The sequence below is a fragment of the Lepidochelys olivacea genome (genome assembly GCF_965140295.1).
Source record: "Lepidochelys olivacea isolate rLepOli2 genome assembly, chromosome: 7".
Taxonomy (NCBI): domain Eukaryota; kingdom Metazoa; phylum Chordata; order Testudines; family Cheloniidae; genus Lepidochelys; species Lepidochelys olivacea.
In genome coordinates, this window is record NC_140417.1 from 46,261,209 (window position 1) to 46,287,453 (window position 26,245).

The 26,245-nt window shown below is 40.7% G+C and overlaps 1 protein-coding gene across 2 annotated transcripts in view; it reads right to left on the reverse strand.

Moving 5' to 3' along the window:
- Nucleotides 1–26,245, reverse strand: part of DCAF1 (DDB1 and CUL4 associated factor 1) — a 108,105-nt gene that overhangs the window by 18,845 nt on the left and 63,015 nt on the right. For both annotated transcript variants that reach the window (XM_084634643.1, XM_084634644.1), the window contains exons 19-22: nt 21,859–21,952; nt 20,055–20,159; nt 19,163–19,236; nt 17,651–17,755 (exon numbers count right to left, since the gene is read on the reverse strand). In XM_084634643.1, coding sequence (XP_084490769.1) covers nt 17,651–17,755; nt 19,163–19,236; nt 20,055–20,159; nt 21,859–21,952 — 378 coding nt within the window. The remainder of the gene's footprint in view (nt 1–17,650; nt 17,756–19,162; nt 19,237–20,054; nt 20,160–21,858; nt 21,953–26,245) is intronic.

Consider the following 26,245-nt stretch of genomic DNA (forward strand, 5'->3'; position numbering starts at 1 on the left):
TATACAGTCACAGTACAGTTGTACCAGTATAATTATGCCAGTATATTTTCCAGTGTAGACAAAACCTCAGTATAAAACAAGCTAGTCAAGGAGTTTTCCAAATGTTATCAGTCTCCTGAGCTCAGTCTCCAGAAAAGATATTGTTTTGCCAGTAGATTTGGAAAAACCACAAACTTACCAACAATGAAGATAATGAAATCTAAAACAGAGGAAAGATAGGAAAGAGGGGAGAGGGAAAATTTACTCAAACAGACCTCCAGGCTGTTCAATATTAATTATTTTACTGTGAATCCTAATTCATTTTCCTGGGCCAGGAGTTTACACATATGCATCCAAAGAGATGACACACCTATAAGGCTACATAATCTATATATTTTGAGCTATTTCAGACTTACCTATTAGTAGACATAACCTTCACTTACACAGGAAGTTTCCCCAGTTACAACCAACAGTCATGGCTCCAAGACAAGACATGGATGTCAACCTGCATCAATGGAACTTCCCTGTGTAACCCAGTTAAGGCAATATCCCCTTTATCCTGGACCACACTAGATTGTAATCACATTTATATAAATTCCTGGACTGAAGACATAGCTGAACCAGATATCTTCCCTCCTGAGCTATGGAATACATACTGTGTGAAAGAGATTAACTCAGGACCATATCATGACATGAGTTGAATTATGGAACAAAGTTTCTGCAGGAGGACACTACCACCTGAAAAAAAGAAAAGGAGTACTTGTGGCACTTTAGAGACTAACAAATTTAACGAAAGCTTATGCTCAAATAAATTGGTTAGTCTCTAAGGTGCCACAAGTCCTCCTTTTCTTTTTACGGATACAGACTAACACGGCTGCTACTCTGAAACTACCACCTGACTGTTTGATACAAGACAGTATTCCACATCCTCTCTAGACAACTATTTGTCCAGATCTGATATGGCGCCTGATTGTCTATATGTATTTTGTGTACACACACACACACTCTAAGACTGAGGGTAAAGTTGAGTTTTAGCATTTCTCTGCTGCAAGTTTTAAAGAATATAAGCATATAAAGCAACCCATCATATGTAGCAGAAGTTGCCCTGTTATCTCTTAAAGCTGCATATCACAGAGCAGCAATGATTGAGAAGCGACTTCCATTGAACAGACCAGATCCTAAGCTAGTGTAAATTAACACATCTCCACTGACTTCAGTGGAGCTAACCTGATTTACACTAGTGGAGATCTGACCCAATGTGTTTTCTGCACTTCCCACGCTTGAAGGACTAAATGCCCTTTGGTTTGCACGTCATTAAGGAGTGTTATACTTGTTTGATCCCTCCTCTTCTAGAGGCATCAAATAAACAAAGGGGACCCGTTATCAGGATTGTTTTCACGAACAGGGAAGCCAGCTTTACACACAGATTGACACAAGGGTCTGATTCTCATTATCTGGAAGGCAGTTGAGCAGAAGAAGTGACCTACAGATGCTTGCTTTGACACCAACTCTTTCCAAAGATTTGATGGGCTTTGATCTGGCACAGATATTTCTGATTCAAGAAAAGAGCTTCCCATTCCCCCAGTGCACTGATGAGGAGTCTGGTCAGCACAACAAACTATCAAGAGAAATTTAAACTCAAAAGATTGGTTCATGACCCACCATCTCCAAATATATAGGAAATTGTAGAAACGACATATTTTGGTCTACGTGTTAGATTTCAGTCTTTGGGGATTTATAATTACCATTCTTCCCTTATAAACTGTGGGCTGTCGTGTACTTCATCTGCACATCTACCAATGTGATATATGCCATCATGTGCCAACAATGTCCCTCCGCCATGTACATTGGCCAAACCGGACAATCTCTACGCAAAAGAATAAATGGACACAAACCATCCATCAAGAATTATAGCATTCAAAAACCAGTCGGAGAACACTTCAACCTCCCTGGTCACTCAGTTTCAGACCTAAAAGTTACAATTCTCCAATAAAAAAACTTCAAAAACAGACTCCAACGAGAAACTGCAGAATTGGAATTAATTTACAAACTGGACACCATTAAATTAGGCTTGAATAAAGACTGGGAGTGGATGGGTCATTACACAAAGTAAAACTATTTCCCCATGCTAATTTCTTTTCCCCCTACTGTTACTCTCACCTTCTTGTCAACTGTTTGGAATGGGCCATCCTGATTATCACTACAAAAGGTTTTTTTTCGCCTAATGCTAATAGCCCACCTTAATTAATTGGTCTCATTACAGTTGGTATGAGAACACCCATTTTTTCATGTTCTCTGTGTATATATATATATATATCTTCCTACTGTATTTTCCACTGCATGCATCCGATGAAGTGGGTTTTAGCCCACGAAAGCTTATGTTCAAATAAATTTGTTAGTCTCTAAGGTGCCACAAATCCTCCTCATTTTTTTTGCTGATACAGACTCACACGGCTGCCACTCTGAATCCTTACAAGGTGTCTCTTCCCTCCATTAATGAGCCTTAGCAAATTAAACGGCATTACAACAAGGCTTCAACAGTTAGAATTCCCTTCTTCACCACAATAGGTACTTTCGTTTATAAAAATAGGCCAGGCTTTCCTCATCATCCCATTCCCAAACAGCTTGTGGTACCAAACAAGTCTGTTGCTTAGTGGCTCATACAGAAGGTAAGGAGTACATGAGGACTAACATACACCAGCTTGTTTTACTGTCACTAAAAAAACACTTTCTGTACTATATTTTCCTGTGAGAATTTTTAAAGTCTGGAAACACTTTCACAACGATTGGATGTCCAGAACCCAAATGAGATTCCTTAGTGGGAGGAGGAGGAAGAGGATATAGTCTCTCAGGCTTACATGTTTAGATTCTGGTTTTGAAATCAAATCAGAAGATCTCTCAAGCCTTTTTGTATGCTTGCTGCTGGGTTTGCATTCCTCAGACAACTTCATTTTGGGGATTACAGTATATAAATCTGTGTTTTAGGCTTTGAAATAGTTTCAGCTGTTACCACAAAATAAGTTCTGATCTGTAATTTTTTGTCCACTTCTCCTTGTTCTGGAAATAAATTTGGAAATAATTTGGAGTCTGAATAAATCACATTTTGTATTCTATTACTCAATTGTGAATCCTCTGTTGGGGGTTGTTGTCTTAATACTTGGAAGTAAGAATCATCCCTCATCCTGGAAATTATGCCTCATGAGGCCAGAGGAATAAAATAGCGGTGGAACTTTTCCACCCGCCTCTATCTTGCCTTTCATATTTAATTCACATCTCACTATTCCTATTTCACACTTCAGGAAGTCTTCAATTATCTGCCAGTCACTACCTACTCTATGCATTCATGTTTGATTCAGAAGGGTCTATACATTTCTTTTCTGATCCAATTTCAAAGGTTTTTGCCCACCCTCTCTCTAGGCCTCTAGAACATTATATTCCCCCCTATCGGCCCCCACCCCCGTTTTTTAAAGGAAGTTCCTTTTTCCTACAGTCTCAATTACTTTGGTAAGTCTACCCATTTCTTACACACAGACATCTTACTGGTTTTCTCTCTCCAGATTGTTCCTGTGGAAAAGCAAGCTCACTTTCAGCAATGCGAACCTTTCTAGAAGGTCAGTATTCTATTGGTATCCGCCTCTTTTCCTGATACCAAAGGATTTTGTTTTCCGTACTCATCCAAAGGGTTGAACAAAGAATGTTTTACTCCAGAGGAGGAAACCTCTCCCCATGTTAGTAAGTTATCTTGCTCCACAGGCAAGCTATGCTTTATTCTTCTGACAGCTCAACACTCTGCTGCCAAAGCCGTAGGCAGCTCCACGTCCCTCTGTAACTGTCTCTCAAGGAGAGACAACTTCTGGTTTTCAGCTGTTGGAGCTGTTACCTAATTTCCTCCCCAACCCCATTTTTTAGCCCCCCTAAACACTATATAGCGGTGAATGCTTAGTGATAGCAATTTTCATTCTGTCTTATTCATGTCATGACATCACCACATTTCCCTAACTAGCTACACTTTGCCCCCCCCCCTTTCCCTCCCTACTCCAAATCTGAACTTATACCTATTATCTCCATGACGTAACATTCACTCTAGGCATCAGAGTCCTCCGTAACATGTGGCTACCCCTGCTTTCACCTTTACAGCTAGTTTGGTGTTGGAGCTTAACTTCTTTGTGGGGTAAATGATGTGATTCAGGAAAAGACACAGAGCTCTGGCTATGTGTATTAGTACATGTAATGAGTAAGGATTCTTACCATAGGCTTCTATGCAGATGGAGAGGACATGGACAGACGTAATACAGGGAGCACAGCAAACACAGCATACAATATGTCACAGATGCAAAAATGGAGCGAAGAGATAAAACACAGTTATTCTCTTATTCTGTAAGAGCATCCTTAGCCAGTTTAACAATAACCACAGATCTACAGTAAATAAAGAGGTTACCATTACACCTTTTTAACAAGTCAGCTAGACAAGACCTTGGAAATATTAGTCTAGTCTCAGAAAGATTGGCATCATGCTTTGTTATGGCTCAGTGTTTAATCATCAATACCATTTACTTTACATGTGAAACGTGTTTGGTCACACACGGCCATATAGTTTGTCTACATACCATAATTTTTTTAAGAATAAAGGGATTAAGAATAATCAATTTAAATAGAAACCATTGTTTCCTTAACTGTCTGTAAATAGCACAGTTAAGGCAATTTTTCCATCAATGGGAAGAGTATTTGTTGCTGTTTTTTATATATAAACTTGATTAAAGGTTAAAACTGTATCACCTCAAAATAATCAATACAATAATCAGCTATTGTGCGGTTTTATTACAGAAAAGGTCAAGGCAGCTAACTGGCCAGGTAGACTTCAACCCTTAAGATCTAAGAGTTAAGATTGCAAGTGTTCTCCATTTTCAAGCCTGGCCAGTTTCCAGGGGTTTGCTGAGGCTCACAGGAAGTTCTTGTTGAAGGGGATGGAGAGGAACAGAATCTGGGGAAAGACTCTTGAAAAGGATCCATCGCACCCTGATGTGTTTCCACCCTGCCAGGAACATCTCCGATTGGCTCTCCTACTCTACCCCTTTTCCCTGTACAGCTAGTTCCATTTCCCTCCTCTCACACAAGTCAGAAATTGGAGAGGAAGGGAGAAGACAGACCTCAGAGCCACCAGCAGCAGCTTCCACCAACGGCAGGGCATGCCACAGACCCCTGAGTGGATCTGTGCTGAAGAGACAGCTGAACCAGAGCAACAGGTTCTCTACCCAATTGGGGAATGAGAGCATCTCTACCTGCTGCCCTCCCTCAGCTAAGAATCCTCTGGTGGAGTATATTTCTCCTTATGCGGTAAAGACAAACTCAGATGGAAACCAAGCAGGTTGTGTGGGGCTTATCAAAACACCACTATCCAACAATGCTACTGCTCTCTGGATGATCATTTATAATCAGCTAGTTACCTCCAACTTAAACATGGGTGTCTTAAGGTTAAATGTGAAGCTGTACGGTAAAGTCCAGTTTTCTTGCCAAATTTCCTTACTATTCTGAAATATTTTTATATGGTAGGATAATTGCCCGGAACAACAGATTTCCTCCCAATTCTGAAATTCACTGTCCTCACTGAGAATGCATCTGAAGCATCATGTGGCAGTCATTGCACACCGTACTGCAGTTGGTAAATGGGTAACAAGATGCCTATTATATCCATAGATGTCCTTTATTGGAGTGCCCAGAAGTACTACTAGGTGTCCAGCGGTAGATGTTGCTGTATCCCTGGAATTTCTATAATCTATTAAATTACTCTCCCTCCCTCTGAATTGGAGCCCTGTATGGGACTTGTGCAGAGTCCTGCAGAGGGATTGGGATCCCGCAGGTCCCTCAGGACCCACTGCCTTAATAGCAGGAGTGGGTCAGAGCGGGTATTGCAGGGTCAGAGTGGGATATAAAATAGTCCTGTGCAGGGCTCTACTCTGAATTATTACCCATATGTTCTTAAATATGTCCATCCCTCTGGTACCCATATGCCAGAACAGCAGCATTTGCAAACACTGTCAATTTGGCAGTAGTTTGACTTTCCCACCATAGATGGAAGCATGTTCCCTTATTTCCACAATCTAGTTCCTGGTTTAAATTTTTTACTGCAACTGCTATAGCTTTTCCTGTTTTACATCACAGCTGCTTTGGAGTTGCAGGAATATCCTCTGGGCTATCTGGAGGCATCAACCTTTGATTTTGTGACTGAAAAGCCAGAACATTCTTTTTTTCATTTCTGTTTTCAGCGGGGAAACTGCACTCTATGATATTAGAGCTAGAGATTTAAGAAGTCTCAAGTATTGTACAGTAATTTCCTCTGTCTGTACCAGAGGGCTGCCATCTTCTGAAATTACAGCATAGTTCAGAGATGGATGCTAGCAACTCATACCAAGAACTAACAGAAATTCTTGTTGGCATGCAAAGATGTAGCAAAGGTGAGCGTGTTGCTAAACACTATCCTTTTAATCCATTAGAGGTTGCCCTTCCCTAAGCCCATGTCTGTCACAAAGAGATCTTCAATCGAAGCCATCCCATTGCTAGCCTCATGGCTGAAGTCTAGTTTAAGACAGCCCTGTTAAGATACACGATCACAATGTATGATAATGTCAGTTCGAGGCCTCTATTCAGCGAAGCTCTCTCCCAGAAACTATTGTCCTGTAATCCAGTGCCGGAGTTCACATTACACCTTATCTTGCAAGATTATAAGCTCCTCTTATTACGAGTTGAGAACCATCAACTCCCACTGATTTAAAAAAGAAATTGAGGGCACTCAGCACCTTGCAGAATTCGTGGGTTCTTAAACATGTCTGCTGATTTGGATGGAAGTTTTTCAGCAAGGATCAACATGAAAACTACAGGCTTCTCTCTAACAGCAATGGGTTTAGCATAGGATTTTTGCTGTAGACAAAGGGGAAACAGTCCTAAATAAACACACACAACATAACCAGAATCACAAGTGGCAGAATGTGAGCTGATAATGGAAAAAATAATGCTATGAAACCACCACAAGCACTGAAAATCCAGCAGCTACAATTTCAGTTAGTGCAGAAGAGACATTTCATTGGCAGGATCCAATCTGCAAACCTAAAACAAGTCTCTCTCTAATCTAGATTTACAGAAATTTGTAAAAATTTCTATTGCGTTATACCAGGGGCGGGCAAACTTTTTGGCCTGAAGGCCACATCGGGTTTCCAAAATTGTATGGAGGGCTGGTTAGGGGAGGCTGTCTCCCCCCCAAACAGCCAGGTGTGGCCCGGCCCCCACCTCCTATCTGACCCCCCCACTTCTCGCCCCGACAGCTCCCCCGGGACTCCTGCCCCATCCAACCCGCCCTGTTCCCTGTCCCCTGCTGGCCCCCATCCACCACCCCCTGCTCCCTGACCACCCCCGGACCCCCAACCCCTGACTGCCCCCTGCCACCCCATCCAACTGCCCCATCTCATTCCTGACTGCCCCCTGGGACCTTTGCCCCATCCAACCCCCTGTTCCCCACCCTCTGACCCCCCCCGATCCCTATCCACACCCTTGATCACACCCCTGAACTCCCCTGCCTTCTATCCAACCCCCCCTTACTGCACTGCCCAGAGCACCGGTGGCTGGCGGTGTGACAGCCACGCTGCCCAGAGCGCCGGGTCAGGCCACGGCTCTGCAACTGTGCTGCCTGACCGCCCAGAGCATTGTGCCAGCGGTGCGGCGCACTGAGGCTGCGGGGGAGGGGAAACAGCAGGAGAGGGGCTAGGGACTAACCTCCCAGGCCAGGAGCTCAGGGGCTGGGCAGAAGGGGCCCGTGGGCCGGATGTGGCCCGCAGGCCGTAGTTTGCCCACCTCTGCGTTATACTGTAAAAGGTGAATGTCTCAAAAACCAGTATAATTTAAACTTGAATGACATTTACCAATTCTCTCAGAACAAATCCATATAACTACAGAGTATAAATAGATTTCCTCTATAATTTTAAATAGAGGATTCCACATTTTTCTACTGCAATTAATGAAAGGGTGAGAGAGGAAGATATTGGATAGATTACCATTGGCTAGGGCTACAAAACATGGACATCTTAGATGTTCCTTGTCCCTGACCCTAAGCTTCCACTCAAGAGTATACATAAAGACCACAGAATTTAGGAAATATTAATGAAGTACGTAAACATTATCTCCCTAAACTCAAGATACCTTTCCCACAATCCGCAACTCAGAGAGACCTATGCTAGCAATGAGAAATCTCTCTATTCTGTAGAGATATAAAAGAAGAAAAACAGACCATGCCTTTTAACATCAGAAAAGCTAGCTAAGTTTAGGTGATGATGGCACTGAGGGAAGAGGATGTATCCAGGAGATGTTTTTAAGGCTAAATAAAACAGAGCTACACAAATACAAAAACACAAAAATAAAAAGACTGAAGACATACAGAGTTCCCTATTTGGCTAAACTAGACATTACAATAAGAATGATCCTTCCCCCAAATATTTGTTTCCGTAGGTCCACATCAGAATTTCCAGGAGTTGAATAAAAATATTCAGAAATGTCATTTGAGGAAGGTATCCACACAAAAGCAAAAGCCAAATTAGACACAGCACTCCTCCCACATAGAGAAGCTTCTATTAGATACATACTGATGTGGGAGGATGACTAAGAAAAAACAGATTTTCAACACTGATGATTAAAAAGTACATCACATTTCAAGAGCAGTCTAGGAACAGTAACAGGCTACTAAGTGTTATAACCTGCCGTTCAAGATTTCAGTCTCTGTGAACATGACAGTTTAAGTAGGGAGAGACTCTCAAAACTCATGCAACTGTGTTGGAGTACCCCAAATATTATATGTGATAATACTTACAGTTATTAATGAGTACTACTGAGGGGGAAAAAAGTAATGTTTTCAATAGACAAAAATGCAAAAGCATAATAAACCAAACTTTTTGCGGTTCTACTTGTAAATAGATACATTTCAGAGAAAACACCCAGAAAGTGGAATGCTAGATAAGGAGACTGAAAATTACACAACTGTCACAAAACAGTAATGGTCCAGACCACAGACCTATTTAACTTGTAGATTTTGACTCTGCTCTCCCTTAATCCCTCCCCCAATCCCTCCCCCACCCCCATCTCTGGCCTTTTTGACAAACCAATATTTTTGGTTAGAAGTGGGTTTTAGCCCATGAAAGCTTATGCTCAAATAAATTTGTTAGTCTCTAAGGAACCACAAGTACTCCTCGTTCTTTTTCCAATATTTTTAAAGTTTTCCTCTCCTGCCAGGGTGGATCTGATTTAAATCAAATTGATTTAAATCATGATTTATATCACTAGTCAGGAAGACTCGATTTAATCATGGATTTCTACATAAAAAGTGCATTTCTTGTTGGTTGTTATAACCTTAATACACATTCTTCACAACTCAGAGATAGATGTAGGTTTCATTTTTAGAAGGTACATACTATACATTTTTAAAGTGATTTATTTTGAAAACTTTTCAGATTAGTTTTACAGCTATATCAGAAAATGAATGATTGTTTGGTTATTTCATTTAGCAAAGGTAATTGAAGCAGATATTTATGAAGTCATTGGGAGGCGAACTATCGCCAATTCAACAGGTTAATCATTAATATTTCGAGGTTTTCTTGCCATGCTGTATTGGGAGGACAACATCACCAGACAGACATTTAAATTGTTTTATTTAACTAAAACAATGTTATATATTCTGGATTTTTTTCTTCAACAGCAAACATATAATATTTTAACAAAACAAGCATATGAATTTTTGAATTTAGTTAATATTCAAGTTTTTTAAAATCAGGTTTGTTTGTTAAAATTGCTTTTAACTAAAATAAATAAATGAAATATTAAAAAAAACCAGACTGTCAGCCAGGCAACATGAGAAACTTAAAATACTGGCTTCTGCAGTAAGTCTTCACCTTCATTTTCCTGTTTGTTCATAATCTGGAAAAGAAAAACAAGCCTTCTTGCTTTTTCAGGTCCCAAACAATTTCTCAATTTGGAATGAATTAGTCCAAGGAAAGAAAATAGTCTTTCTACACCAGCAGAAGAAGCGAGTGCTGTTAAAAGTGAGATTATCATTTCAACAGTCTCTGAATCCGAGTGTTTACGTGACTTCCACCAGTTCACTGGTGTGACTGTCTTTAAAACGTCATCAGCAAACATATTTCTTGAATGGTTCACCCTTAGCTCTGAAGTTTATTATAGTTGACATTATGGAGGGATGACTGCTGGATGTCCATGTCATAGCCAACTCCTCTTCTTCAGCAGTTAAGGTTTGACCCTGGTACCGAGTAATGAGAATATTTGCAAGAAAATGAGCTGGAGACAGTGCTTGTCCCATTTGTTTTTTTAATGCTTGTAATTTAACTCTGTCATTGCATATTTCTCTTTTTAAGATCTCACTCAGTTCCTTCCAAATTTCAACAGCGTCAGCAATAAAACAGCTATTTCCCTGCATTTTGTTCAAGGCTACAGAAATAGGCTTCAGGGTACTCGGCATGTGTTCATCATTTCTCTTAAGCACAATGTTGAGAACTTTGGCTGTGACAGTGCCATCACAATTTTGTTCACAATCAATCATCAGATTAGGCCAGTTCTTGATCTAGTGCTCAAAACAGTCCACTCCTGAGTTCCATCACACGTCTTGTGGGAGAGTTAGCTTGGTTCCTCCCACTGTTTTCAGAGCAGCTGCTGCAAAGTGGTTGTTACGGAAGAATTTTGCAATTTCAACAACATTAGCCTTTATTTCTGGAACACTGAAGCCTTTGGCTAGGAGGTGCATCAAATAAGCACTGCTACCATATGTTATTAGCTTGGGACTCTTCACTCTCTTCTAAATAATTTCTTCTCATCTTGGATACATTTGCAGCATTGTCTGTGACCCAGCTGTGTACCAGACATTTGAATTTTTTTTCGAGGTTTGTTATAGCTTTTACTGCTACTTCTTGTAAGTATTCTGCTGTGTGCGCATTTCCTGATGCATCAATTGTTTCTGTAAGGAAGACATTCCCTTCTCTCTGTTGTCACACAAGCACATACAACAGGATCATTGTGGACACTGCTCCACCCATCAAGACTTAGATTAACAATTTTACCCTCTATCTAGACCTTTTGCACACTGCTCAATTTCTCTTTCATACACTTTATCCAGCAATTTGCCTGAGATATCAGCTCTGTTGGGTGGACTGTATCCTGGTCTTAATGACTGACCCATGTTAATGAAGTATGGGTTCTCAGTCAAACGGAAAGAAGAGTTTATTGCATAAACAAACCGGGCAATTTTTTCATCAATTACCTCTTTTTGTAATCTGCTGGTTCTTATCACAAATTTATCGATGGTTGTTTCTGGATGATGATTTTTTTTTCTTTTTGCTAGAGGTGATATACTGTGGCTATGTGACATACATGATGTGACTGAAACACTATCACTGGCAGATAACTCTGAAACTATAGAAAATGATGGTGATCTTGAAGTTGGATATCTTCAGAATCCTGTATGTTGAGGATGGATTCTCCTAAAGAAAATAAGTCAATGCAGTTATTTAATTATTATTACCATACTGTTCATTTAGTGTTACTCATTGCATTCACTGACACTCGGTACTACTTTAAAGGTAAGGAGTACTTGTGGCACCTTAGAGACTAACCAATTTATTTGAGCATAAGCTTTCGTGAGCTACAGCTCACTTCATCCGATGAAGCTGTAGCTCACGAAAGCTTATGCTTATGAGCTTATGCTCAAATAAATTGGTTAGTCTCTAAAGTCCAAAAGTACTCCTTTTCTTTTTGCGAATACAGACTAACATGGCTGTTACTTTAAAGGTGAAATTGTAAAAGGAAGATCTGCCTATTTCAGCTATTTATTTTTTATCACAACTACATCTAAAAGAATAGTATCAGAGTAACAACTATATTTTGTGCTCAAACATGAGAATTCAAGAATAGTCCAGAAAGAAGACAGGCAGTCCTTAAGAAAGAAGTATGAAATAAAAAAAGTTTACCAACCTGAAGATCCTGCATGTTCAGAAATGTTCCCTTCATCATCTTCAATGCAGCTTCCTCTTTAGAAGGAACACTTCTCATGATGTTGTTTCATTCGGGCTACCAGGCCTTGCATTTCTTTGTTGCATTGTTTGCATTTTGCACGCATGCCTGTCTTACCCACAGGTAGAGGAACTTCATTAAAATATTCCCAAACTGGGTCTCTTTTACGGCCTGCTGCCATTATAGGTTTTTCCTTCTAGTGAGAGAATGGTATGGTAGATCTCAAATCAATGAGGGCTACACTAAGAAAGACCTCAAGACTTCTGGAATATGCTGTTCAGTTTCACTTTTGTTTCTACTGCCTGTCCCTCCCTTCTCACATTTATCTCCAGACTTCTTCTCCTTGTCCAGATCTATTCTAACCCCAACAATCTTCTATTCATTCAACTTTTTGAAACTTTGCACTTTTAGAGAGAGGTAAGGGATTGACTTTGTGTACACAAATTTGCAGAGGGACAATAGGGTTGAAGTCTGTTATTTCTCACCTCTATATATTTATTTATTTAAAAACATTTTTTCTGTTAACAAGCATGTTATCTCTGGAGAGACAAATCCACAGTTTGAGAACTGCAAAACTAAGCATCTCTGATGATATCTTCTAAACTGAGCACTGAGTCCCACTGGGTAGATAGAAAGATTAACCTAAATAATCTATACAGATGCCTCTGGAACCCCATAAGATTGGGTCCCTAATCCATGAACTATTGGAACTCATTTATAAAACTTTTCTTATATATTACATGAATATATTGTCTCATACTATAGAATTAGAATGTATAATCTCTATTCTATGATGAGATCTTTGAGCTATAATGTATTTAATTAAAACTATCTTTAGATAGGTTTTTTCATCAAAAAGCATTTTATCAAAAAAATCCAATTTAAATTTAAAAAGATTTGATTTTTATCCACCCTTTCTCCTGCCTACTGCAGGGGGCATGTGGGCAGCACCTGAGACTCCTTCACCTTTCTCAGTGCATTCACTGCCCTCTGTACCAGTTACTCCACCGCTCCTGCCTTCTCTCTCATTACAAAAGACAGATAATGAATGAAATGAGTAAGTGTCCAGTGAAGGGAGAGGAGGGGGCCTTAGCAGGACAGTAGCCAAAAGATGTTCCAGCATCTGCATCAGTAGACCAGATGCCCACTTGTGCAGTCAAAACCTCAGGGAGTGGGGAAACCTGAAGGAGCAAGACCAGGGGAACTGCAGTGAAAGGGGAAGGAGAGAAAGGGCTCAAAGGGAAGAAAGCGTGGGGAACTGGACCCTGACAATACTGCAGAAATGGGCCTGCCACCTGCACCTAAAACTCTATTTGTCTACAGACTCAGTATGCAAATGTTATGCAAGCAAGATTGCCAGGGTTTCTGATGGGCCTTTTGATGGGCATTATGATGAACTCACATTGAAACACACTAAATGCTAATGGTCAAAGACAGTCAGTAAGGCTAGGATTTTCAAAAGAGCCCAAGGATGCCAGGCATCCAACTTTAATTGAATTTTAGTGGGATCTGGGTGTCTAATTCCCTTGGCCTCTTTTGAAACTCCCAGCTGAAGAGGCAAAGGGAAAGAAAGAAGGAATGGAAGTGTGCCAGTCAAAACATTACCTGGCTCCCCCAAATCTGAGAGAAATAGGTTAGAATGGAAGCCATATTAAATAAAGCAAGTGTTAATGCCACCTACTTGTTAGATGTGAAACTGAATTCATTTGTATATTTAGCATCAAACATTCATTATAAAGGCCTAACTAAAAAAAAGCCCACAACTTCACAATTGCCCTAACTGGCCATCAAAAACCCCTTTCTTCCTCATCTCCCCCTTACTTAATGTAGTAACTCCCAGGAAACGTATCTTAATGGTACAATACCAGAAGATTCACCTTAGATTTCCTTAATTGGGCTTGACATTCTGAAATATTCCCCTCAGCTAGGACAAGAAGGCTTTCCAGAGGTCTAATATGAAGTCTAGCACGAGTAACCTAGGCAGAAGCCCACCAGCTGCAGCAGCATTAACCTCAAATATTTTATAACAAAAACACTCAAGGATTTACAGCAGTGGAACTATGCATAAAGCAGCTAATCCATCCTTGTCACTGGGTCTGAGGGTAGCTTAAGCAGCAGCAAGTCAGTTTGATTTTACCTTCTCCCACCCCTCCCAATCAAATCACGGGAGGGGTGCAGAGAGATGCCTTGGGGGGGAGGGGGGAGTGCTGCTGCTGGCAGCTTCATTTTACGGATGCCACAATGCCCTTCTCTACTCAGAAACATCTAAAAACAGAGCCATTAGGTGACTTTGATGCTGAGATGTCATACTCTGAAGCCAAGAGGTTATCACAGTTCCCACCCACATCCATTACTTGCTATGCATAACTTGCTGCAAACACCATTACCAAAATGAGCAGGACACCTTCAATTCCTTCCTTCACTGCACTAAGGGGACTCAAACCAAAGAATTGGGAAACTTGCTAGCAGATCATTTACAGAAGAAATAGACGTGAAAGCAAAAGGCCTGGAGGTGTAGATCGAGGATACCAAGGAAAGCCAACAATCTGAGCTATCCACAAGCTGCAAAGGATCTAGTACCAGAGCATCATTTAGAACATTTAGTAAATCAGATTAAGAACATATGACTTATGAGTTCTGGTCAAAAGAAGAGACATCAGATTCACATGCTATAGAGAGGACATTGTGCATCAATTTTTGAGGCACTCAAGTGAGAAGACTTAACAAGGAGAAATCTGGAAGTACCTTTCTGATTTGTCAAGGCCTACGCAATGCAGTAGAACTGTGAAAGCACCCCACATTTTAAAACTATATTAGATATAGTAAGATACAAATTACCTTTTTTGACCAGCCTTAATAGATACACACAAGCCAGGAAGAAGAAAAGTGTGTGTGCGGGGGAGGGGGGGGGGAGGCAGGAGAAGGAGAGAGTGAGAAAGGAAGAGAGTGAGTGGGGGAAAGGGCTGCGGCTCTCTGCTCCTTCTAGCTCAGGGGTGGGCAAACTTTTTGGCCTGAGGGCCACATCTGGGTACAGAAATTGTATGGCAGGCCATGAATGCCCATGAAATTGGGGATTGGGAGGGGGTGAGGGCTCTGTGGTGGGGCCAGAAATGAGGAGTTCAGGGTATGGGAGGAGGCTCTGGATTGGGGCAGGGGATGAGGAGTCTGGGGTGCAGGAGGATGCTCCGAGCTGAGACCAAGGGGTTCGGATGGTGGGAGGGGGATCAAGACTAGAGCTGGGGTGTGGGCTCCGGGGTGCAGGCTCCAGGAGGTGCTTACCGGAAGCAGCAGCATGTCCCCCCTCCAGCTCCTACACGGAGGCATGGCCAGGCAGCTCCATGCGCTGCCCTATCCGCAGGCGCCGCCCTCATAGCCCCCGGAAGCAGCAGCATGTACCCCTTCGGCTCCTACACGGAGGCATGGTGGGGTATTGGCCATGGTTCCCGGAGCTGTGGGGGTTGGCACTCGGGGCAGGGGCAGCGTGTGGAGCCTCCATAGTCTTGGCTGCCCCTATGCGTAGGAGCTGGAGTGGGGAACATGCCACTACTTCCAGGAACCACATAGAAAGCCCCCGACCCTGCTCCCCAGCAGGTGCTCGAGGGCCAGATTAAAAGGTCCGATGGGCCAGACATGGCCCACAGCCCGTAGTTTGCTCACACCTATCCTAGCTCAATACAGGAAGTTTCTATGAAGATATAAAGCTGTATCTTGAGGATCTGCAAGTCAACCTACTGGACCAACCAAAGGGAAGCAATGGAGAAAAGGTTACCAGAAACAAAAAGGATGTATGTTTCTGGTTTAGATTTTGCTAAATATACAGTGACTGGAATTTGGGTAGCTTTTATGTAGTTTACATTAAAACTAATCTCCCTCATACCCAAGACTGATGTTGACAGCCTCAAAAAGTCATTGTAAAAGTGACTGCATTTTAATAAAGTCAAGGGACAAAGACAGTCAAGAGCAATAAATGCATACATCAACCGCATGCTCTTATTCTGCAATTGATGCCACAGTACCAAACGAAAAAGCAATTCTGCTTTGTTACTTCAGAGGTTTTGTGATAGCTTTTCAGTACACAAACAGTGCCTGAGATGTAGATATACAAACAGAAGTACATTTAGGGCACCACACACACACACACACCACCACTGAAAAGTCAATGACTACCACCAACCATTACCATGAGCTAGTATCTGATACTATAGTATTTTCCTATATTTAGGATAAGAGAACAGTGATATTTGCCTGGTAACAACTGGTAAATGCTGTCTGTGAAAAATGGAAATAGCTATACAAAAAGAAGTTTTACAGTAAGTGTATTTTGTAGATTTGTCAAACTCATGATGAAGTTTACCACAAGGATGCTGAACACATTAAATTAATTTAGGAGGAAACAGACAAGAACATGAGGCACACTCACTGACTACAGCCAAAAACCATTATTTTACACATACATGTGCTCCGGGATAGATGTTGGCTGGCTATTAGGTAGTCAAAATTTGGATTATTATTTGGAAAGGACAACAACTAGTACTTCTTCTATTAGAAAGTATTGTTGCTGTTCTATAGAGTTACTAAACCAGATCCATCCAGTCTGGTGGTGTGCCTCAAACAGTGGCAGATAATTCCTACTTCATAATAAAGCACCCACTGCCCCATAACACAACATTTGAATCAATGTGGTATCAGGGATGAAAAAGAAAAGCATTCTCCCAATCTAATTTGTGTAGGTGATATGAGGTACTACCAATATTACAGAGAGCATAAATCCACTGATTAGACTGAAACTCCAGTCTCCATGGATGCTATTATCAAATGTTCCTCTGAAAGCCAGTAAAGCAGTTTTATTTTAACAAAAGGAGATTAAGAAAGTGGAATGAACACCAAAACCCTAGCTTTCTGTGTAGTCTGAAGAAATCAAACTTCTCTTTACAGCCCCCTCACCATGCCAACACAGAGGAAAAAAGAAAAATCAGCTGTGTTTCCATGATGCAGACATCAATGTATCACAATACAAACACCAAAAAGGTGACAATAAACCACTCCAGGTCTTTTGGGATATATATATTTATTTCCCTTCTCCTGCAACCAAAGCAGAATGTGCTTGGCAGTTCTATGAAGCCTGGCACCAAGAGGTCTCCTGAAAACTGACTATAGAATGTGCTGTAGCATAGCAGATAATCATATTACCTACTGTATCCTGAGTAATAATAATTCTTCGCTCTTTTATAGATTGACAGACACAGTGAATCCAGAGGTCAAATGCTTAGTTTAAGCCAGATGATATTAGTGCATCCCAATATAAACCTATAGATGTTACCAAATTTCATAAACATCTTTATTACACAGAAACACTGTGCAATTTCACAATGCAATACTGTGCTCCATATCCTATTTATACAAGGGTTACAAATCATAAATGACCAAGCCAATCTTAAACCTAAAGATTTGGAAATATGTACTTAAAGACAGCCAGAAAAAAAAGAACACTATCCTACAGAATTGCTTTTTTATAGTAATATTTTAACAAGCAGCAGCTCCAAGCATTCCAGCTATGAGTGAAAAGAGTTTGATTACAACTGGACTGCAACAATCAAAATGACTCTACAGTACTCACCTGATCTTCCTCTTCATCCTCTTCATCTTCTGCCAAACGCTGCCTGCCTACCTCATAGAGCCTGCAAACTGTATCCATGTTCATGGCATCCATGCTCCCTTGATTCTGAAGAAAACCCCCAACACAGCAGTTAGTACCTAGTGGAACTGTTTATGCTTTCTTATGTAACTCAACTCTATCATGATCTCTATTACAGAAGAGAGGTTATGACCAAGAACAAACAACAAAAAGGCATTTTATCTTTTTTATTTGCTACTTACATACACAGTGTAATTAGTACTAATGATTATGCTGTTATGTTGCAAGAATTACCTCAGGAGCAGCATAAAAGGTTTGGCTTTGAGATTCTAGCATCTATGCCACTCCCAACAAAGATTCCTATCACAGAATTTTATACCTCATAAACCTTCATTTTGACCATTCAACACCCGTGTTCAACTTTGGGTTTGTTCACACTCTCTGAAACTGCATACCAGCTTCCCTTTAGATTCTCTCCCTCCTCTCCCACCTGAACTTTGCCAACAACCACTGCTTTAGAAACAAAGCGGTTTGTCCCAAGTGGGATTTGAACTCTCCACTCTTATAGGCCAACTGCTGATACACTAATAGTTTGCACTAGGACCATGGCATTACTGTTGATTGTGCCCCTAAGCATAAACCCTGCTTCTGTGCCAGGAACAGCACAGTAATCCCAAGGCTAGTATTATGGTGCTACTCTGTATGAAGCATGAGGCGAGAGCCTTATCAAAAGTTAAAACTGCTTCTAAGTTGGGAAGGAAATGATTTTATAATGATCCATAAATAGCTCACAAAACAAAAACAAAAAAAAGACAACTAATACAAGCCTGTTAGCCACTCCATCACTAGAGGTTAATGGAGAAACTCAGATCATTACAAGTTACAGATGCATTGATTAAGGCCAGAAGGGACCATTGTGACCATCCAGTCTGATCTCCTGCATACACAGGCCATAGAACGTCACCCAGAAATTCCTGCATCAAGCCCCAAACTTCAAGAAGTCCACAGCTTCCTTCTTATCAAGAAGAAACAGGGAGGGTAAGAGAGGCCCAAATAAAAGCTCCGGGTGCACCAGACAGAGAGAGTTTCCGTTTTTGTGCAAGTTTCAACAACAAAAGACTAGAGAATCAGAATAAAAATGTATTTCTCCCTGCTTGTGAGGAGGACACCTCCCTCTGCAGTATATTTCTTTTAAAGCAAGACAATGTTTGAGGAATGCAGCTGAAGGGTTCCAAGAAGTCCCAAAAATGTGCATATGCTAGAGAGACAGAGACAGCACTGAATTTAAGCACAAGGGATGGGGTATAGAGAACTGATTAGTACTCCCCTATCCACATCAAAGCACCAGTGCATAAGACATCTGAGATGGATAGTAGGAGCTCCAGAACTCCCAGCTCCAATAAAGGTAAGTGTTTATTTTTTTAAAGCATTGCTCTCAGACCATAGCCACAAATACTGGTATTTACTCTTCCCCAACTATCTCAGATCCTTTACCTCAATAACAGCCAAATAGCAATCCTTGCTGTCCGTGCACAAATCAAAGATATTCCGTTTTACATCAATGGTGGCTAGAAAACAACACAAAGTGAACTTAATGGTTACCAGCAGGTTATTCAATGCTTTGCCAAATATACAATATACAAATATGCCTGGACAGCTATAGCTAAAACAAAAGCATGTTTAGCACATCTATCTAATTTCAACCAGTAATGGAGAATATTTCTAAGCTGATACACTAAGCTAGTCAGTTCTCACACTGATTTCCATAGCGCCCCCATCTCTGTGCAAATATGGCTACTGGGTTTTCTGAGAAGGGGAAAGACCAAGTTGGCCCCTCAACTTCCAATGAGATAGTGACTGAGATGGACAGAGATGTGGGCCATCTTTTCTCATCTCAGCACATGAAAGCCAGAGGCCATGTTTACTCACTCCTGTTACTGCTGCACTGAGCTCAGCTCCAGGAGCGCCGCGGGCTGGAGGCTGAACTGACAGACATTTGAGCTACAGATAGGAACAGATCCTGATGGGAGAGGGGAATGTAGGGGAGAAAATTGGGATCTTTCATGAAGCTGCACAATTAAAGCCTAGACCATACCACTGACTATTTCTCAGATTCATGTCTGACTTGGTGGGAGGAAAGCCAGAGCCAGTGACTGTAGGCTACAGAGTGCGTGAGGAGAAGAAATCATGTACTGGAGCAGAAATTCTATTGAAGCTAATTTAGTGTTGAAGACAAACTTTGTGCTTGGAACAGGGTATATTAAGCAGAATTTGTTTTCATAAGATATTGTGGTGAAGTAACAGGTGGGGTTAAATAAAGAAAAATCTAAGTCAACCTGCACCAAACCCACAAACCAACCCCTGGCAACTGCACCTTCATCCTCACCTATAGGTTTATAGTCCGTTGCATTGAATGTCCTGAAGGATGACCCAAAGGGGCTTCTCATCCTCTCCTCCAGTAGGTCATCTTCATCATCCGCCTGCAACATAGCTGACAAGGGAAAGACTATTAGGCAAGTCCATGTCCCATTTATAACACTATCTCTAATCATTTTATGATCCTGTCAGGGTCCACACACTACTATGATGGGGAGTTTTTTTAGGTTTTTGTTTTTAATAATTTGGCAAAACCCCATTTAACCAACAAGTACTGTTCCCAAGTTGTCTTTCACAACATTGAAGGTTACGAAGATTAGCAAATAAATGGAAGCAGAGTCTTTCCCAAATTATTACAAGCCAAACTTCTGCATTACAAATCCTTCTCTTTTCAGAGAGCTGAATTTTAACCTTGCAAACTGACCATGGCATCACTGAGGTGACAGAAAGCTACCTAAAATATTAAATTTCCTAGTTGCCAGCAATAAAAGTAGTCATGCAGAAAAAATATGGCAATTTCATGGAAGTACACTAGTCCTGATGTCATGTTAGGGGCAAGAGAAAGGGTAAGTTCTAAGTAAACATGAACATTAAAAAAAAACAAACACAAAGGACAAACTATGAGGAAAATTTTCAAAGGCACAAATGGAATTTGATGCCCAACTCCTATTGACCTTTGGTGGGAGTAGAGTGCCTAGCTGTTCTTTGTGCCTCCTATTAAAGCTTACTAAATAAACAGATTTTTAAAAAAATCTCTCCCTACAAATTATGAGCAGATGATTTTGAGTCAGGACCCCTGGGTCTCCTATGAGCAGGGAAAAGAACATCTAGTTGTTAGAACAGGAAATTCTGAATTTGTGTATAAGGAATGTAATTAAAGACTATCATAATGCATATGCAAAGGAGGCCTAATTAAAATTGCACAGACCATCTTAATTGTGGCATTTCCTAACTTTGGACTACTTGACATTGCAACTTAATGTTCTTTTAATGCAGCTGAGTGAGTGTTTACTCACTCTGTTCCTTAAAGCAACTTGCTCACAGCCCAAAGAGTCACTGCTTTCTAGAGGATTCTGAGGGGAGGGATAGCTCAGTGGTTTGAGCATTGGCCTGCTAAACCCAGGGTTGTGAGTTCAATCCTTGAGGGGGCCATTTAGGAATCTGGGGCAAAAATTGGGGATTGGTCCTGCTTTGAGCAGGGGGTTGGACTAGATGACCTCCTGAGGTCCCTTCCAACCCTGATATTCCATGAACTTAATGTACTCCAAAAGGAAACAATCTGTATCATAATCTGACTGTAGATTGGTTCAAAACTGCAAGAGTGGCCAGTATATTTCCTTATGTTCCAAAATCCCCAGAAACTGCTAAAACCAGTGGTTCAGATTCCCCTTGAAGTTCAGCGGCCATGTATCCTTAACACGTTGCTCTATCCAGCAGCGTCAGATTAATAGGAGCTGCACTGACAGTAAAGTTCCACACTGTCAAGTCAGATACGACTACTACAGGGACAGGTAAAGTGTAGCCAGTGAAGTTCTAAACAGCACCTAACAGAGCTGGTGGACACTACAGGTCCCCACCATGCAATGATTCACCATAGCTTTTATGAGTTGCAACCTCCCTTAAAAATGACTGAAGACAACTACCGCACTCTTTCCTCTTGTAAGTTACAAAGTATTGGCTGGGAAAAGTTTCAGTTTGTCTGCTTTACTATGAACATGAGGGAAAGAACATCCCCACCCTTGGCTTCTACTGCCAAATCCAAGGAGATTGAGGAGAACAACAATGCCATGGTGCAATACTAAGGGACATCCTACCTCCATACATAACTGTGCCAGTGTAGTTGAAGACTACACGGCACTGATCCAATGCTGGTACCGTGTGCAGCAAATGGAACGTTCGAAGATCCCACTGAAGAAAGAAGTTAAGGAATAACACATGACAAATTTTCCATTTTAACTCCATGGTGAGCAGCAGATTAATAGTGCCCAACTAATGAAGCTTACTTGCCAGGTTAGGCAAATGTTCAGCTCTCTTCTACCATCACAAGCCCTCCAGCATGAACAAAAATATAATTAAACATGTTGCACCAAGTCCTCAGCTGTAAGCACGGTGGTTATGATGCAGTTTTTGGTGACGAGAGAAATGATCCCCTGAATGAGATGAAAGTGGTAAAACTACAAACACCTATGAGTGACACCTGAAAGGGCAGAATATAACAGGCATCAACAGAAAACCCTCTCAACTCCCTCCCTTGCTGGAGAGGTTCATATTTCCCTCTCCTCTCCTGCCTCCCTTTCTGAAAGTCTTAACTCCCCACCCCACCCCACCCCCATCTCACTCAATCGTTAACATAACCAGTGTCTTACCACCAAGACTACAGAGATGTAAGAACCTTTACAATTAAAAAAGAAAGGAGTTGCACTTGAGTAGAGAGCATGACTAAGAGTTAGCACAGGAAGAGTGGCCCAAGTGGAAGTCTGGTACTAAGGTAGGTACCCTTCTAAACTAGTTCATTCAATCTAATATACAGAGGAAAAACTCCTGCTTAAATTATAGCAGTAGAATGTCAGCAGCAGATCAATCACGATGAGGGGCACCCAGCTTACTGCATAGAGTGAAGAATACGTGACTGCTTGCCTTATGGCCAAATGCAGCATCCTAAGACTAGAATTATTCAAATAGAAATGTTTAGAGACAAAACACTGAAAGCTGAACCCACCTATGAACTAGCTGCCCCAATCCTCCAGCTGAGAAAGCCAGTCTCCCAGTGAAGCCAATGTGGAAGAGCAGGACTAACTTCCCCTAGTTGGAACCCACTATTATTTCTTACTCATCATGGCAGTCACTCCAGGAGATGGGGTTACAGATTAAATAACTAGAAATATCAACAGTTCAGCACGTGGTGACCATGAAATCTATTTGGTAATCTGACTATTGAATGTGCAAGTAAAAGATCTCGTGAGACATCTAGACAGACTTATAGCAAATGCTGGGGATTTGCTTGTAGGACATGCCATATTGGTAAGAGAGACAGAGAAGTCATCCTGGAAGTTAAATTTAGAATATTAGTGGTGAAGGACAGGGGGGAAGGAAACTTTGAACCCTGGCCTCCATAGCATCTCTCTCTAAAAACTGGGCCAGCGCGGCAGGCCTCATTTCAAAATCTCAGTGTATAAGTGAGAGCATGGAGAATAATGGAGATGTTTACATTTACTAGATGCTGGGGAACTTGGAGGGAAGGGACAGCCTATGCAGAACAATAGGCTCCACTAACAAAAATAGAACCAGCCTGAGGACAGAGAAAATTAACAAGGCTTTGGGGTCTTATTTGAAGTAGGAGCTGGGGGGAAGCCACAGTATCTGATGAGGAGACTGGGAAAATACAAAAGAAATTCTGTAACCAATAAAGAATAAGAATACAGCTGTACTGAAGGAGTGACTAGTTGAGATCACAGAGGCAAAATTCTGGAAGAGTAACAGGGGATCAGACTAAGGAGTTAAAAGAGGTACAAGGCCAAAAATAAACTATAAAATAGCATAAAACTCCAGTACATATGCTTAAAAGCAAAAAACAAGTGAACTAAAATGCCTAACAACAGAAAGTGGCCTTAACATAAAAGACATTATTGAAACATGATATAATGACGACGATTAACGTGATAGTGTAAGACCTGGTTAGAGGCTACATGAGAAAGGAAGACCACTACAGAATCTCAAGACAAGATTTCTTAGTGTAGAGGACCATACAGCAGAACATATACCAACACAATTCTCACATCAAAAGAACACAAATAAAAATCTTTCTTAATGTGAAAGCTAGTAGTAAGTACATAATGTGAGGGACAACAAAGCAACTAAGTCTAAAAAATTATAATAGGTAACTTCAACTACCCATACATAAATTGGTCAAATGTCACAAAAAGACAAGGAGGGGTAAGGCAATTTCTCGACCCCATAAATGATTGCTTCTTGGAACAGATAGTGCTAGAACACATAAGAGAAAAGACTTAGTTCTAAGTCAAGAATAGCAACACACAGGAGATGATTAAAGTAGTAACTACAGTTGAGCCATTAAGCAAGAGTCACCATAACATAAGTAAGTTCCACAGCCTCAGGGAAATAATCATGCCAAAGACTAGATCTAATAAACTTGAAGAGGATTTAAAAAATTAAATTAAATAAAAAGCAAGCAGCTCATCAGAAGTAAAAGGAAATTAAAATCCTAGAACTCAGCATGTAGGCTATTTAAACACACCATACCATTAAGCAAAAAAGAATCAAAAAGGTAAGAAAACACAAATGACAGACTGTATGGTTAAATGGCAAAGCTCAACAGTTTTAGAGGTGGAGGAGTACTTGTGGCACCTTAGAGACTAACCAATTTATTTGAGCATGAGCTTTCGTGATCTACAGCTCGCTTCATCGGATGCATGCCGATCTATCAACTACGGCATGCATCCAATGAAGTGAGCTGTAGCTCATGAAAGCTCATGCTCAAATAAATTGGTTAGTCTCTAAGGTGCCACAAGTACTCCTTTTCTTTTTGCGAATACAGACTAACACGGCTGTTACTCTGAAACCAGTTTTAGAGGTGTCCTTCAGAAAACAGAAATGTGAAGCCCTTAGAAATAAATAAATAATCCTCTCTTAAATAGTGTTTTTCAGCCATGACACTCAAAGCACTTCACCAAATAAAGTCAGTATCATTACCTCTAGATTGAAAAATTGAGGTACAGGGGTAAAACGGACTTGCTGAAATGTTTCACAGCAGGTCACTAGCAGAGCTAGGAATATTACCCAGGTCTCCTGACTCAGTTTAGTGCCCTATCCATTAGAACATGTTGCCTTCCAGATGGAGACTAAACTAAGCCAGGTAAAGTGTAAGATGCAAGTTACAAGGGCTAGGAAGGAATCTGAAGTGCAAAAAACCAAAAACAAACAAGAAATTCTTTAAACTGGAAGCAGAAAGCCTGCAAATGAGCCACTATATATACTGAACTAACAGTGTTAAGAAAATAAGTAAAGAGACTACAGACAGGGCACACAACCTAAGATTATGTCTGTGCATCAAAATTCACTGCAAAAGATGTTGGGGGGGGGATACCCTCCTCAGATCTACTTTTTTTCAAATCACAGACATCAGATTGAGCTGTCAAAATGAGAAGGTAATGGAACAAACTGATGAGTTAAAGAGCAAGAAGTTACTAGGACTAGAATCCAAAGGAATTTAAGAATTAATAGGCTAAACCACTAACAAATATACACAATCTGTCATTAAAGTCCGCTACAGTACCAAAGGACTAGAGGGGAGAAAAAGTTGTGCATATATTTTTAAAAAAAAAAAAAAAAGTGTTGGAGTGAGAATTACAGACCAGTAATCCCTACTTCAGTATCAGGTAAGTAAACTGGCTAGAACAGCAGCTAAAAATAGAATACCTAAATGAGCATGGTGAGATACACAAAATAGCATGGCTTCTCTGAAGAAAAATGGTGCCTCTAATCTACTCAGATTGTTTGAGGAGGTGAACAGAGCTATAAGGAGAACCAGTTGACATAATTTGAGTTTATAAAAGACGTTTGGGGGAAAAAAAAATATTAAGAAATCTAATGCATGGCATAAGTGGCAACATTCCATCTTGGATTAGAAACTGGCTATCAGACAGAAATGGTAGGAATAGTCAATTTTCAGTGTGTCCAAAGAGTCAGAGGGGATGTCTCAAAGTTATATACTAGGGTATGATTTTAAAATATTTATTAATGAGCAAATGAGAGCGGGCATGGGAGGCGGTAAAATTTGCAGAGGACAAAATTATTTAGATCACTCAAGATTAATGAAGAGCTTCAGAGGGTCCTAAACAAAGCTAGGTAAATAGGCAGCACAAAGGCAGATAAAATTCAATGTTGTCAAATGCAAGATAATGTACATTGGAAGGAATAATCTGAATTATTCATACACTAATATCTGAATAATATCTGAAGGAATACCCTACAATTTAGAACCGAGCAATCATTCAGGAAAGTCCTGGTGTCACTATGGCAGTTCAATGGAAAAAACAAACAAAAAAACCCCTTCTGTTCAATGCACAGCAGTGTTTTAAAAAAAAAAAAAGCAATCAAAAAGTTAGAATGTATAACGAATGGGATACAAAAGTGACAACATAACGCCTCAAATATAAAGCAATTGTTTGCCCTTACCTGGGT